Source organism: Aptenodytes forsteri, unplaced genomic scaffold, assembly GCF_000699145.1.
Source record: "Aptenodytes forsteri isolate BGI_AS27 unplaced genomic scaffold, ASM69914v1 Scaffold267, whole genome shotgun sequence".
NCBI lineage: Eukaryota > Metazoa > Chordata > Aves > Sphenisciformes > Spheniscidae > Aptenodytes > Aptenodytes forsteri.
The window spans coordinates 1,306,867-1,322,446 of NW_008794173.1; the positions used below are offsets into that span (position 1 = coordinate 1,306,867).

Genomic DNA, 15,580 nt, shown 5'->3' on the forward strand with positions numbered 1-15,580 from the left:
CTCCATATCAGTCAATTCAATATATGGTTTTATTAACATTGATATGGAAATATAGCTCAGAAATACAGAATTTGATCTCGCAAGCATATAACTCCTAGAAAAAAAAAATCAATAAAAGTCTATTTTATTCTAAGGGCTGAAGTCTGTGTAAGCACACTACGTGTATAAACTGCGTAGCTATAGATGTAGGCTAACAGTAAAATACAGTTTAATACTTAATCACTAATAATTGAAAACTAAACACATAGTACAGCCACAGGAAACGGAATTATCAAAGTAGAGTGTAACAACGACCAGAAAAAGAACTCTCTTTTTTTCTTGCTTGAAGATAAACAATTGAAGCTATAAATGGCTGGCTTATTACATATACATACGCACACATGCGTACATATAATTTTTTAATAACAAGTCTTATTCATTTCCTACAGCCAGCGCTATTATGTTGATTTTATAAATACATACTGAGATACTGACTCATTTCAGTTTTTATTTATTGGCTACCATTTCTAGCACAGGATTTTTTGGCATCCTTGAAAGTAGTAACAACTACTTACATGCTGGGGTCTTTCCCAACTGTGGGGGATCCTGAATGACTCATAAAACTGGAGTTTGATCTAGAACTGTGTAGGAAGCAAAATAATCACACTGCCAGAAAGCCAGTCAGCAAAAAGAGAGGAAGAGGATTTTCTGTTGCTTCGTGAAAATCCTGTGGAGTTCTGGCATCCATATTCTTGTGGTTAAAAATATTTCTCATGTTATTTCATTATTATTAACACTTCACTTCTACTAGTCAAGCTGCCTTGGCTCTCAGAGTAGTCAAAAACGAAAAGGAAATTCTGCTCCAAAATCCAACCCAATCTCTTAATGCTCCTGTTCCTCTTTTAGAGCTATTTCTCTTCTTTTTTTTTTTTTTAAATTTTAATTTGAACTGTACTGATTTTGATAGATAGTAAGAAGCAGAGATTATCTGAGTTGTTCTAGTATGAAACCCTCATGAGGTAGGTGCCCCCATGGATAACAAGATGTTCAGATCCTTCCATGTGGTTCTGAGATCCCAAGTACGCCAAGACTGAATTCCATTTCTATTCTTTAAATATGATTAGAAGACGAAGCAGTATTTCTCTAGTCTTGGTCCTCTTTCATTCTTCAGCCAGCAGATCCACTACATGCAAAAAATAGTTGGAACAAGTCTTCCAAAATTAGTTATGCTCCGTAAATTTTAGACACACTAGAAGCTAAAACCAATTAGGCTATGAGTGCACGACAGCATGTACGGGTGGAAATGAAAGAATTTCCTCAGCGGTCTGTCCTCCATCAACTGCAGGTAGCTGTCCTGCGTTTCAGTGCACAAGGGAAGAGCTGCAAGGCAGGTCTCAGGAAACTGGCTTTTAACCTGACAGTGGAAGTTATTTGGTTGGCTGTCAGGAAAGCTGATCTAGTCAAATAATTTTATCTGGTAATTATGTGGAATGAGGATAATCATCACAGACGTGACTCTTCGCCATCAAATGAAATAAAAGTTTTACTACTGCCTTCGTATTGAATGTGGGCAGACCCTGTGTAGTGGGACACAAAAACTAGAGTCATGGGCAATAAACGAACAGCCCGTATTGTCCCAAGATTCATCTATTTTTATGAAAATAAACATAGTAAGAAAGTATATAACAAGTTGGATTTCTAATGTAAGAATATTACTACTGAACAAATGTATCTTGCCTTTCAGGCTTTCAAGACTTTTAAATGGCTTTGAGTTTTTTCTTTCCTAAAGAAAAAACAGACTATATAATTTGACAACGCACTGTTTGGAAAACACTTATTATTCCTGATGTTTCTAATATGACTTGTTAATGGTAATTTGTAAGAGATTTTCAAACAGATGACAGAAGCTGGGTTGCAGTTCCATGGTTGATTTGATGGGCCATCAATATACAGTAGCTGTACTCTGCATGGTATCTAGACCTTTGTACTCGAGACCAGTATATGAATGAAAGTAATTTTTCTCTCTCCTGCAAATTTACTACAATATTTTAATGAAAAACATTGTATCAGATGCAAGTCTTAAGAATAAACCCCAGTAAGTTACAAATTTTAAGATTTAATATGCTATTTCTGCAGTGCAGACATTATGAATAGGATGCTCTTTGCATTTCTTCTGTGGCGATAAGACTAGTATTTTTTCAAAAGAACGGAGATAAAGCATACTAAGGTTGTCCTGAAATACAGCAGATCGCCTTCTCAACAGAGCTTTCCCTAAAATTAAACACTGACTTTATTTTGATGGAATGTGTATACAGACAAGAAGAAAAAGTAGGCATTATTTGCAGGGAAAAAAAAACCCAAACCTTAAATATTATGAATCCCTGAGATGTGTTTTGAAGATGTGTTTTGATACTTTTATCAACATGTCCTATAGGCCCTTGTTTTTGTCTTTGCTTTTAATAACAAGCTCCCACTTTCAGATTTTGGTATGCTCTTTCAACTGACTCGCCTCATTTTCAGCTTGACTTTTCTGTATTTTACACAATTCAGGCTTATAAATAGCTTATTTCCTGATGACATTGGAGACTTTAAAAACCTCAATATAAAAGGCTTACTATCAGGCATGATATCTCAATATTTTTCTAAATAGACAGGACTGCACTTGTAAATTTGATTCCTGGGAAAGGAGCCCATTCCAAGGGTTAGCTGTAAATATCCTGGTTATTAAACTCAAAGTCCAAGTCCAGCCTCTTTCTCTAGGATATACAAGGTCACTGATGTTCTTGACCGGAGTAAGCCCTGATCTTAGTAACACAACATTTTAGACCAGGTTTTGTGTTGTGCTTACTTGTGTGATTTAGTGGATGCACGTACATATTCATGTGGCAGTACTTAAATGCCTCTCGCTCCCCTAAAGCATTATCGAAGGTGGTTGTTCACCTGTAGTATGGCACTAATACCTCAGTTTTTCTCTATAGAAAATGGGTGGATATAGAACTGCAAAGGCCCTACCAAAGCTCAAAGCAAGGCAAGTCACTTTTTACCTCCAACATACACACAATATTCGTTTTTCTTGATCACTGTGTTCTAGCTGAAACTTCACCAGTTCTTATGCCTTGGTCATTGCCGTACGCTCCGGATCCCTGGGCACGGGTGCTGGGCTGTCTAACGTGCATTTTCCTAATGACCCACCTGAATCCAGGATGCAGCAGCCCAGGACAAGTTTTCCCAAACTGACTGATGATGGAGGGTCAGTTTATATGGCAGTAGTTTCACAAATGATGATGATGGGGAAACAAGCAAGCTGCACAAGTCGTTAGCAGAACATTAGCACAACAGACAATTTTCTGAGAGACTAGCTACATTACTTAGGCTCAATATATGAAAATGTTTCTGTGGAGAGATGGGTAGGTACTGTGGATCAGTATGTGCTTCTGGCTCACAGCAAGTGCAAAAGAAATTGCTTGTCTTAGCCCGAGGTAATTTTCTTCATTTATCTGATCCCCCAGACTTTTACCTAGGTGCATTTAGTCTATATGGCTGCCAACCAAAACCTGTGCTGATGCTACTTGCAATATAAAAGAAATTTTGCAGGAATGAACCACTTAACTGTGGAGAGAGAAGATTTTCCATGGTAGTATTGCTGTTTCAAAACAGACATCCAAATATCCATGTGCAAACTACATTGTTTCTTTTTTCAGCAATTTTTAATAGTGACCATTAATACAGTTGTCATGCAAGTGACAATGCTTTGTCTTTCTAGTACCAAGAAAAAAATGTTTAAATCTGTTTTTTCTAGTTAGCAAGTTTAACTATGAACACTTTTTATGAACAGTTTATTTCATGATTGTCCCTTCATAGTCTCCTCTTGCTGCATTGTGGACTTAAATGTACTTTTTCTTTGGATCACCTGAACAACTAGACAAACTAACAGCCATCAGCAAGGCTACGGCTGCCAGCACACTTCTCTTTCCACCCCACTGGAATGCTGAAATGAAGGATCTTCTGCTCCATGACCAAATCCTCCCCCATTACTATTTCTTGGGCCAAACAAATTCTCACCATTAAGCAGTTTTTGCAACCTAGCTGGAAAGGGAAGCCCTACACAAACCCTCCCCGCTGCATTTCCAGGACGGGAGACACAGGAATGATGCTCATGTTTTCCACCCACAAGAAACATGTACAAGCTAATATCCCCAGACAGTGGGTTTGCTTGCTGACAGAAATGTGGTTTAATGCACTGGGTACTGAGAGGTACTATGGAAAATGTATTTATTTAGCCCCTAGTAAAATATTTCCCTCCATATCTCTCCCGTAAAATTAACTATTATTTCTGTTGATATCAAGTTAACAGCTGTTATGACTGTTGTAGTGGTTTAGTACACTAGAAAATACGAATTTAATAAATGAGGGGGAAGGCAGAGACTGCTAAAAGCTATCCTTTACAAGCTCAGTACCTCCCAAAAGAAAGGTATAATACCCCCTTACCGTTTAGGGGAAGTTTCCCCACCCAGTATTTTTAAAAGAAATTTTTAACACAGAATTAAAAGAAGTGCCATCAATCACATGACCCATATTAAATACCATTTTCAGGAAAAAAAAAAGATTTTGTGATATGACTCTGTCCTAAGGAGGACTGATATTTTCCCTTAATCCAAAAAGCCCGGAGCCACTGCTCTGCCCCTGCTCTGGAACTGGTGTTTCTTTAAGAAACATTCCCTGGCCTTCAAATCCAAAATCTTCTGACCCCGATCCCCTGACTTGTCTTTGGCTTGGACTGCACTTGGCTACTAGGGACACACTGTATTTGTTTTATATGAAAAAAAGAACAAGTTAATACAAAAAGGATCTCGCTCAGGTATTTTTAAAGAAATTTTTAACACAGAATTAAAAGAAGTGCCATCAATCACATGACCCATATTAAATACCATTTTCAGGAAAAAAAAAAGATTTTGTGATATGACTCTGTCCTAAGGAGGACTGATATTTTCCCTTAATCCAAAAAGCCCGGAGCCACTGCTCTGCCCCTGCTCTGGAACTGGTGTTTCTTTAAGAAACATTCCCTGGCCTTCAAATCCAAAATCTTCTGACCCCGATCCCCTGACTTGTCTTTGGCTTGGACTGCACTTGGCTACTAGGGACACACTGTATTTGTTTTATATGAAAAAAAGAACAAGTTAATACAAAAAGGATCTCGCTCAGCAAAATGCTGAGATTTCTAGCAGGAAAGGGGCACATACTAACACTCAAATTCTTCTCAATTCAGTCTCACTGATTCCAGTGAGAGTTGGGAACTTTCCCAGCAGCCATCCCTGGTTTATCCACATGGGCTTGGTGATTATTTGTTGGTGGCTATTTGGAACCGCATACTATCACAGATTTTGATTTCAAAACCTGGTTGTCCTCCAGCTTTTCCACAAAAAAATGAAAGATTTCCTACATGCATATCTTGTCTTGTTTTTATTTGGAAAGATGTAATTATAATTCCAGATAGGACTTCAGAACCTGAAAGAGTCCAACATTTGAGAAACATAGCCTTCCAGCGAAAAACATAGTGTTATTTTATTCCTTTGGACACTAAGTGTCACAGAGGTGACTGGGACCAGTCCTGCCAACACTGCGAAGACTGGAAAGCTGAGACATCCAGGGGCAAAGGGACGGCTGTTGGTGACAGCTCAGAGAGCTGGCAGCTTCCTCCTGCAAACATGAGAGCTGAGATGGTCAAGCATATCATATATAGATATAAAATGGCAGAACAAAAGCAGCCATTGCTATTCAGTTACACAAAAAACTGCAGTGCACTTTTTCACTGATAACGGCTGCTTCTTTAGTTTTTATCAGAGCAACGGATGGGGTTTTATAGCATAAGTGGCAGCTAAAGCAAAAGTCCATGACTTGGCTTTTCCCTCATGCTGTGGCCTCTCTGGGCTGCCATTCACATAAGCACAGCACTAAAATGGACTGGGGCATGTGGAGCTGATCAGAATTTACTTTTTGATTACACTGGATTTTCATTTATAGCTTCATCCAAGCTGCCCTGGGCTGGGGGAGATTGGAGACAGTAATGTGCAGGTCATTTCTAAAGAACATTTTCCAGTTAAAGAAAATTAAATCCATTTGCAGTAGAAAATAGCTAGAGAAGAGAAAGTGCCACTAGTAACTTGTAAAATCATATGTCTACAGTGATCACAAACCGAGAACTCTCTTCAATAAAACCAGAAATGCCTTCTTACCAAGGATGAACAATAAATGTAATGTGCAAGTAAGAGGATATAAATATTCAACAAAGGAAGGATCAAATTAAAATTTTTTTCAAAATCTAGATGTGCTCCGACATATTTTAAAAGAAGCTTTGAAGTCTTTTCCGTGCAGTTTCATTTTTAAAGTATCACATGATTCGTATAACTACATCAGAGCCAAAACATCATTAGGGCCCACAGCTTTATAAGGCATGGACTTCTTTCTCTTCATCTACTTAGAAAAAAGTTACAGGAGGGACTCTGAAGGCATGAATGGTTGGAGCAATATTGCCTCTTATAGCGGCATCTGGATTGGTGCAGGCTGTTGCCCCTGGCCGTGCCGCTCCCTTTCGTGCCTCACTGAGCCAAGGCTGCAAAACTGGACCAGAGACGTCTCCCTGTGCAAGGGAACAGCCTGTGTGTAATGGCAGCTCAAAGCACCTCCGGTACCTCTCTAGAATTGTTACCAGATGAAATCACTGCCTGCATTATTAACTGGCAAATACTATAATTTGAAAAATCTGGAATTAATTAAACTTCTGACATCATCAGTATTCCTAGAACTGTCTAGTTTGGGTCAGCTACAAATGGATTGTTATTGAGAGAAGCATCCATTAAAGTCAGCGTAACTCAGTTCATGCCAGCCTCCTCATCACTCTATGTTAATATATTCCTTACTATTACGGTGCCATTAGGATTTATTCTTGTTAATGCAGTTAGTGTCTTACTCAATTCTTCCATCAGTTGAAAGTTATTTGAGAAGGAATGTTTGTTCTACATCTGGCTTTTCCCCCTCCAGCACGGTCTTCTCATCTTTCATTCAAGTCTCAGCTACCAGAGAGAAAATCTAACTCAACAGGGTCAAATGCTTTCTGGCTAACATTCCTGTTTCCCTTCCTCCAAAATACAACCACACAACAAATAACAGCATGCCAAAATAAAAATGCTATTTGGTGTGTTCCACTTATAGCATTATATCATAATCCGAAATAAGACATTGTCATTTCATTATTTAATATGCTGACCAGATTTTGAAGTAAAAGCATTGCATAAATGGCATTCCTGTCACCACTATCTATTACTATTTTAAAACTATTTTTAAAAGCTGTATTTAGTTTTATTATTTTATATAATAATATCTTTTGTGGGCTTTGACTAGGTTGAGGCTTTACTACGTTCTAATTGAAAAAGATGCTATTTCCTGCTTTCTGCTATTACATTTTATCATTGTTATGTACTCTGTCTCAGATATAGCACAACTTGATTATTTTAGTTACATAAAAAGACAAAACTTTTGTCTGAGAAGTCTCAACTGCAATCATTAGAGCATGAGATTTACAGTGTCACCTCGAATTTCAGGAGGTCTGCTCTTTAAATCCTTATTCAGATTTGTCACATGCCTTGCTCGCATATGCTTTGTATTTAACTCAAAGCTTGTTGAACACATGCACTAACCTGTTTAACCTTCACTGTGAAATACTGTAAAGGTGTACTTTATCTGCCAACGTTGATGTGCACAACAAGCCAAGAGGAATACCACTAGGCATATGAAATCACCACACTAGCACTAGTTGGGAGAAAACCAGTTCATGCAGCATCACCGTCACTGAAGCAACATACTTCTGAACAGGAAGATAGGCAGCTGTTGTATTTAACACCACAGGCCCCGAATTGCACATTTTTACACATACACATACAGAATCTCTCAAAACTGTATCCATGCTTTTTACAGCAGCAGTAATACATAGGCTTGCAGATAACGTACTGTTTCCCGAACCTTACTTTTTCAATACAGTGAGAATAAGAAAGATTTTACTAAGAGCTCAGATCTTCCTTGAATATGTGTTTGAAGACCCACAACACAACAGATTTTCTGAGGTACACTGGGCACTGTTGGGTTAATTTAAACATACTCTTGCATGAGTAACTTCAGGCTAAAAGGATATAAATTGTGTGGTTTACACAGTAATTTGGAATTGTGGTAACAATTCACATATGATGCACAATGCAGTACAAACAGCTAAAATAAGGACAGTACATTCATTTAATCAAATTTACCGTTATTGTTTGGTGCTTAGCTGGATTAAATCTAAGCTGTTATCTGGAACCGATTTGATTAACTCGGATGAGTTTTGGCAAAGTTCATATGCATTTAGCTTGAAACTTATAAACCAACATCTTCCTGAGCCTTAATTCCACACACCTGAAATCCGAGCCTTGGGGACAGCTCTGGCACCTTGACTCCCATTGGGATTATGCTCTGAACACTCATTTGAGACCTAGCTGCACTTGCAAACATATCCTTGATCTTTAGCATTTCTCAAGCCATTCAAACAAATATTGCAGAGTAAAACTGAAAGGTATCCAAAAGTTTTATTTTCGGATGACTGCATATACTGTTGCAGTCACGCACTTGGGAACTATCAGAGAGTTTTCTCATATAAATCCCAAGTGGAAGAGAGTTCCAAACCCTACATAACTTAACTATACCAGATCAGGATTTTTATGAGAGAGATGAATGTTAAAATAATGATTTTTTTCAGATATTTTTCTTTAAAGGATGAAGAAATTGGATAATATTTGAACTGTATATGAGATGAGCATAACATATACCCTAATCTGTTTTCAGGAACATCTTCAGACACTGATTTGCAGAAGATTCTGGAAGACAGAGGAGCAGCTGCGACTCTTCAGACCATTTCTTGTCTTCTCTAAACTCAGAAAATCATCTTTCACCTTCTGGATGTCCAAGCCTTTCACCTTAAACTCTAAGCTTTACATTTTCTGCCTGATAACAAACCACCCTCTCAATCTGTTGTTATTTTAAGGGGCTGGGGTGCTGAACTCACTATCTGACCAGCATGGCGAAGGTTAGAGTTGTTTTAACTGTTTGCCAGTTGGTGCTAGAATTGTTAATGAATTCATTAACTGAGTCTTCCATACAGAGTAACGAATGTCCACAGCTTTGTGTATGTGAAATCAGGCCATGGTTTACACCACAGTCAACGTACAGGGAAGCCACAACAGTTGACTGCAATGACCTTCGATTAACAAAAATCCCCAGCAATCTTTCCAGTGACACTCAAGTCCTTCTGTTACAAAGCAACAACATTGCAAAGACCACAGATGAACTCCAACAGCTGTTCAATTTAACAGAATTGGATTTTTCACAAAATAACTTCACAAGTATCAAAGATGTGGGGCTCTCAAATCTCACTCAACTTACTACTTTGCACCTGGAGGAAAACCAGATAACGGAGATGACTGACTACTGCTTGCAAGACCTTTGCAATCTTCAGGAGCTATATATAAATCACAACCAGATCAGCAGCATTTCTGCAAATGCATTCTCTGGCCTGAAGAATCTTCTGAGATTACATCTGAACTCCAACAAATTAAAGGTTATTGACAGCCGTTGGTTTGATTCTACTCCTAACTTAGAGATTCTCATGATTGGAGAAAATCCAGTGATTGGAATACTAGATATGAATTTCAAACCACTCTCAAATTTAAGGAGTCTAGTTTTGGCAGGTATGTATCTCACAGACATTCCTGGCAATGCCTTGGTAGGCTTGGATAGTCTTGAAAGTCTTTCCTTCTATGACAACAAATTGGTAAAAGTTCCTCAGCTTGCACTTGAGAAAGTTCCAAATTTAAAATTCCTGGATCTCAACAAAAATCCGATTCATAAAATTCAAGAAGGTGATTTTAAAAACATGCTCAGATTGAAAGAGCTTGGAATCAACAATATGGGAGAGCTCGTTTCTGTTGATAGGTATGCGCTGGACAACCTGCCTGAACTTACAAAGCTTGAAGCCACCAACAATCCAAAGCTGTCTTACATACATCGTTTGGCATTTCGCAATGTTCCTGCCCTGGAGAGCTTGATGCTGAACAACAATGCCTTGAATGCAGTCTACCAAAAGACTGTGGAATCCCTTCCAAACTTGCGTGAGATCAGTATCCACAGTAACCCGCTCAGGTGCGACTGTGTCATTCACTGGATCAACTCAAACAAAACCAATATCCGTTTCATGGAACCTCTATCCATGTTTTGTGCTATGCCTCCAGAATACAGAGGACAGCAGGTGAAGGAAGTGTTAATACAGGATTCAAATGAACAATGTCTTCCAATGATCTCTCATGAGACCTTTCCAAATCACTTAAACTTGGACATCGGCATGACGGTGTTTTTAGATTGCAGGGCCATGGCAGAACCTGAGCCAGAAATTTACTGGGTCACTCCTCTCGGCAATAAAGTAACTGTCGAAAGTCTCTCTGACAAATACAAGCTGAGTAGTGAAGGCACGTTGGAAATCTCTAACATCCAGGTTGAAGACTCTGGGAGGTACACCTGTGTTGCTCAAAACATAGAAGGGGCTGATACGAGGGTCGCTACTATCCGGGTGAATGGAACGCTTTTGGATGGTACCCAGGTTCTGAAAATCTACGTTAAGCAAGCTGAATCGCATTCTATCTTAGTTTCTTGGAAAGTTAATTCCAACGTCATGACTTCCAATTTAAAATGGTCATCGGCCACTATGAAGATTGACAACCCTCACATTACGTACACTGCTAGGGTCCCAGTTGATGTACATGAATATAATCTCACGCACTTACAACCATCTACAGATTATGAAGTGTGTCTAACGGTGTCAAATATCCATCAGCAAACACAGAAGTCCTGTGTTAATGTTACAACAAAAAACGCAGCTTTTGCGCTAGATATTTCAGACCAAGAAACCAGCACTGCCCTCGCAGCAGTAATGGGATCCATGTTTGCTGTCATTAGCCTCGCCTCCATTTCTGTTTATATTGCAAAAAGATTTAAGAGAAAAAACTACCACCACTCATTGAAAAAATATATGCAAAAGACCTCTTCAATCCCACTGAATGAGCTCTACCCTCCACTTATTAATCTCTGGGAAGGTGACAGTGAAAAAGACAAGGATGGTTCTGCAGAGACCAAGCCAACCCAAGTCGACACATCCAGAAGCTATTACATGTGGTAACTCAGAGGATATTTTGCTTCTGGTAGTAAGGAGCACAAAGACTTTTTTGCTTTATTCTGCAAAAATGAGACGTTGAAGACTTTTGTATTTTTGACTTTGCTAGTTTGTGGCAGAGCGGTGAGGACAGGTGGATATTTCAGAATTTTTTAGTATAGCGTATCGCAATTGTTTGACACAAATGGCAGCTTCACCTAGCTTCCAATTCTTTTTTTTTTTTTTTCCTTTTTTTAGTTATTGTGCTAAACTTAATGCTGTTCTAACTACAGTGCTGAATAAAATTAATGAGGCTGGGGTTACCCTGTGATTCAAAAGTAGCACAACCCCATTCTTCTGAAGCCATCAGTAGAGTACAGTATCTTGCAAAGCTAACATACAGTTTTGAAACTGCATTGAACTAGGTTTGTAACACTGGTCTAAGGACTCGTACACTGAGAAAAGGAGACCTTGAATGATGTTAGTTGACTGTACTGTAATGTTGTATCAACTGATTTGAATGTTTTTGACTTTGAACAATGAGTTTTCTTTTTTCTTTTTATTTTTGTAGTAGTTGAGAAGGCTTAGGTAAAGCTAACAGGCAATAGAAATATGTACATCCAATTTTTTAATGTAACAGACTAAATGTTAATTGTTCTCTTATTCTTTTTATTATATTTAGTAGACACTTTTGAAGAATACTAGAGTTTTGTTGTGTTTAAATCACCAACACATGGTGATTTAGTTTGGTTCTGATTTTTTATTTTAGAAGTCACAATAATGTATTGGGTTTAGATGTCACTAGTTTGACTGGTGATCATGTTTTGACATAAAATATATCCAAAATGATATATAAAAATATTGTGGTTTTTTTCTCGATGGAATTATGTTTCAACAAAGTTCCATTTTTTTTTTAATGCATTTATTTTAATAGCAGTGTTTTCTCTGCACTAGATGCAAAATATTTAGAAGTCACAATAATGTATTGGGTTTAGATGTCACTAGTTTGACTGGTGATCATGTTTTGACATAAAATATATCCAAAATGATATATAAAAATATTGTGGTTTTTTTCTCGATGGAATTATGTTTCAACAAAGTTCCATTTTTTTTTTAATGCATTTATTTTAATAGCAGTGTTTTCTCTGCACTAGATGCAAAATACTGAAAATAATTTAATCATGAAAATGTATGGGTACGCCTTTCGGACTGTAAGTCACATGCAGAATCAAAACTGTTTGGCATAAGGTATACAGCAAAAATAATTCACCGAATGTGTAACAAAACATCTTCCTTTTTGTATACTTTTCTGTTTATAATTTGAGCTAAGATACAAATGAAGCTGACATTTAGCTGTCATTATGATCAGTTAGGACAAAAAAAAACAACTCAGTGCTACCAAACTGAAATAAAACAGTTGAATCCTGACATATACTTAAAAAAAAAAAAAAAGAATTAGATTAATGTTCCTTCAAAAGCAGAAATTAAGATAGCTAAAACTAACAAGACAGTAATATGTTTGGGTCCAATACTGAACTGTATTTTTTACAGGCTTAAAATTAAACAGTACTCTAAGTATTTCACTGAATTAATACATTAGAAGTGCAAAAACTCAGAAAGTGGTGTTTCTATGTGTGCACTGGGTATAATATAAATGCATAATTTACAGCTGAACCTACAGAAGCTTTGTACGTTGTCTTTTCTGAATCCATGGAAGTTCTCCACAGGGACTGCACACGAGTCACAAGCAGGATGGGTTTCTGGTGAAGTACATGGTTACAGTGATAACAGATACCTAATCAACAAGCACAGAATTTTCTACACTTTATGACCACTATCAATGTGCAACTTTTTACATATTTTTACATACCAAATACGTTCTTGGTAAGTAAAAGTTAATTGTTAAAATAATGGATGTGCCTGGGTTTTGAGGTTGTTTGAAGTTTTTTAACTCACTAGCTTCTCAAATATATCAGACCCCTCCCAAAATTTACAAATCACTTCAAACTTCTTTTTCCCCTTCAGCCAACTGTCTAAAAATGAAAAAATTATCAGTATAGTTTCACTAATAAGCTGCCTTGGTGCAAAAACTAAAGTACGTCTCTTGGATACATGCCTTGTTGATCTTGCATTTCAACGTAAAGCTGAGTGAAGCTATTAATTCTGCATTTAAATCAAGTACTTATGCTGCTATACACAATCTTTTATATGTTCATGAGATCACATACATTTTTAATCATGTGACAATTTGATGTTGGGATTAGGCAAGTGTCTTTTGATCGTGGAGAAGTAGCATGGTGGAAGCACTTATTTGTCACCTTCTCCTGTATTGGTTTCTAATGTTAATGGAAAATTTCCTCTTGCCTTCTTCTCCAGAAAAGCTTCAGAGCAATAATTATCATCTTGTCTATACGCTATTCTAACCTTAAAACTGCCTCTGTTATTATAGCAGGCATGATGAATTAAAACTGAGATCTTTTTTGCAGTGAAGATTCACACTACTTTTTTCCAGAGAAAAGGACACAGTGAGGACAAGGTTGACAGCAAAATTATGGCTTCCAACTTGCATGACATCATAAAATTGTCTTTAGAAAATAATTAATTGAACACATGTCAGATGGTGCAGAGCAAGCCCCTTTCTCCACCACCTCCTCAGCTTCCAGCAGCACTTGAACAGCAATACCATAAATAGTAATGAAGATCACGCAAAGCCCACGGTGCTCTACCTGAGCCTCCTATTGAACTTGTGGAAGAATACATCACTTTGGGTCCAAGGTGTTGGTTCATCAGTCACCGTAAACTAACCTAAGCATGGGGCTGCCCTCCAAAACAGAGATCCTGCTCTTCCTCCTCCCTGTCCCCACCTCCCATCCTCGATTACACACAACTTTGGGATCTACTTGCCTTCTCATATTGACCAGTCCCTGTTGGTGGAGACAGACCACACTGAGAACTTTGCTCTGTGTGTGTGTGGCTGGATTTGTTTTCACCTGGCTATCTTCTGCAGTTTGGGCAGTTTCAGAAACACAATGACTGGCAAAAAGGAAGGTGGCAGGAACATGTGGCCACGGAGCAGGACAAAGCAGCACTCAACAGTTTGATCAGCAATCGCCAACAGGAGCTGGGGGGTTACGGGAAGTAAAGCAATGTTTAACGTGTTCCTTTCCACTGGGGAAATAATGGGCCTTTTGTTCCCTGCAGACCTATTTGGCAGTTTTATGTCATTTGTTATCTTTTCAGAGCAATGCTGTTGAAGAACAGCAGGAGAAAATGGCCTTATGACAGCCATACACTTCTCCAGGATGTGCTGATCTGCAGTGTTTCAGGGTAGCTGATGTTGCTGGGACTCCAGGAGAGAGATGCAGGTTACCTGAGAGCAGCTGAGCAGCAAGAAGCACCTAGTTAATGCAGTATATTCTGCACACACAGCCACCAGTGATAAGTATTATCAGCCTTGTAATTTGACCCCTTAGAATTCTGTACAGATCCCCTGGAAATTTAAAATTTTGCTAATAAAAGGAAAAAAGTGGGTAAGAGATTAATCACATGTGGCATATAATCTTAGTAAATAACCTTCAACCTTGTGCTAGCAATTTTGTGCTTGCAGTTTATTGTAAGCAAAAATAAAAATACTCTGCCTAATTGCCTTCAAAATGTATTTGCATCTACTATTCACTGAAGACAAAAAAACACCCCCAGTTTGCTCAGAATCAGGGATTAAGACTGGCCACTTTAAAAACAGTATGGGAAAAAACATTATTATCTTTCATTTGGCTAACAGTTTAGAAATGCTGTGTAAGAGTAGATATTTCATACCCAACTAAACTTCTGCAGTGTTACTTCCACTTGGTTGCCCAATAATAAAGTATTTCAGTCCCCTGAAGAGTAAATAGCTCACTCAAGTGTGGTATGCAGTATTCCAGCTAAATCCACTTTTCATTTTCTCATGTAAATCATAATATCCTATTGGATCGAGAGAGGATATTTTCACCCATGAACCAAGACTCATACTGGACGTGGTCTTGGAATAAAGTGCGTAAATACACCGATACTTTCATAGAGCTACGATCTGCCCTCCAGCCCTGCCTCATGAATATGTACCCATTTAGTTACTAAAAGAAGGTTACGAAGAGAAAAGGCCAACAGTTTGGACCACTAGTTTCATAAATGGGTTAAAACTGGAAATAGGTCAGCAAATCTGAGATCCAGTGAGAAGTGCATGAACTTGCCCTAATGCCACTGACAAGATGGGACGTTAAGTGATAAAAGGAACATCTCTTTGAGTTCAAATTAGGCAACTCCTTTTGCTTTGTGCTGGCAACCTTGAAAACAAGGCTGAGGACAAGCCACTGCAATGAAATTCCCGAAATTAAGTGG

At 38.1% G+C, this 15,580-nt stretch overlaps 1 protein-coding gene across 1 annotated transcript; it reads left to right on the forward strand.

The window, feature by feature from the left end:
• The first annotated feature begins 8,853 nt into the window (after positions 1–8,853).
• Positions 8,854–11,606, forward strand: LRRN1 (leucine rich repeat neuronal 1). Its single transcript, XM_009283585.1, has one exon. The coding sequence runs from the start codon at positions 9,080–9,082 to the stop codon at positions 11,228–11,230; it is 2,151 nt and encodes a 716-aa protein (XP_009281860.1). The 5' UTR covers positions 8,854–9,079; the 3' UTR covers positions 11,231–11,606.
• Positions 11,607–15,580: the final 3,974 nt, after the last annotated feature.

Bases quoted from the DNA above. Each gene is read 5' to 3' on its own strand.
- LRRN1 (XM_009283585.1), top strand. From the start codon at position 9,080: ATGGCGAAGGTTAGAGTTGTTTTAACTGTTTGCCAGTTGGTGCTAGAA.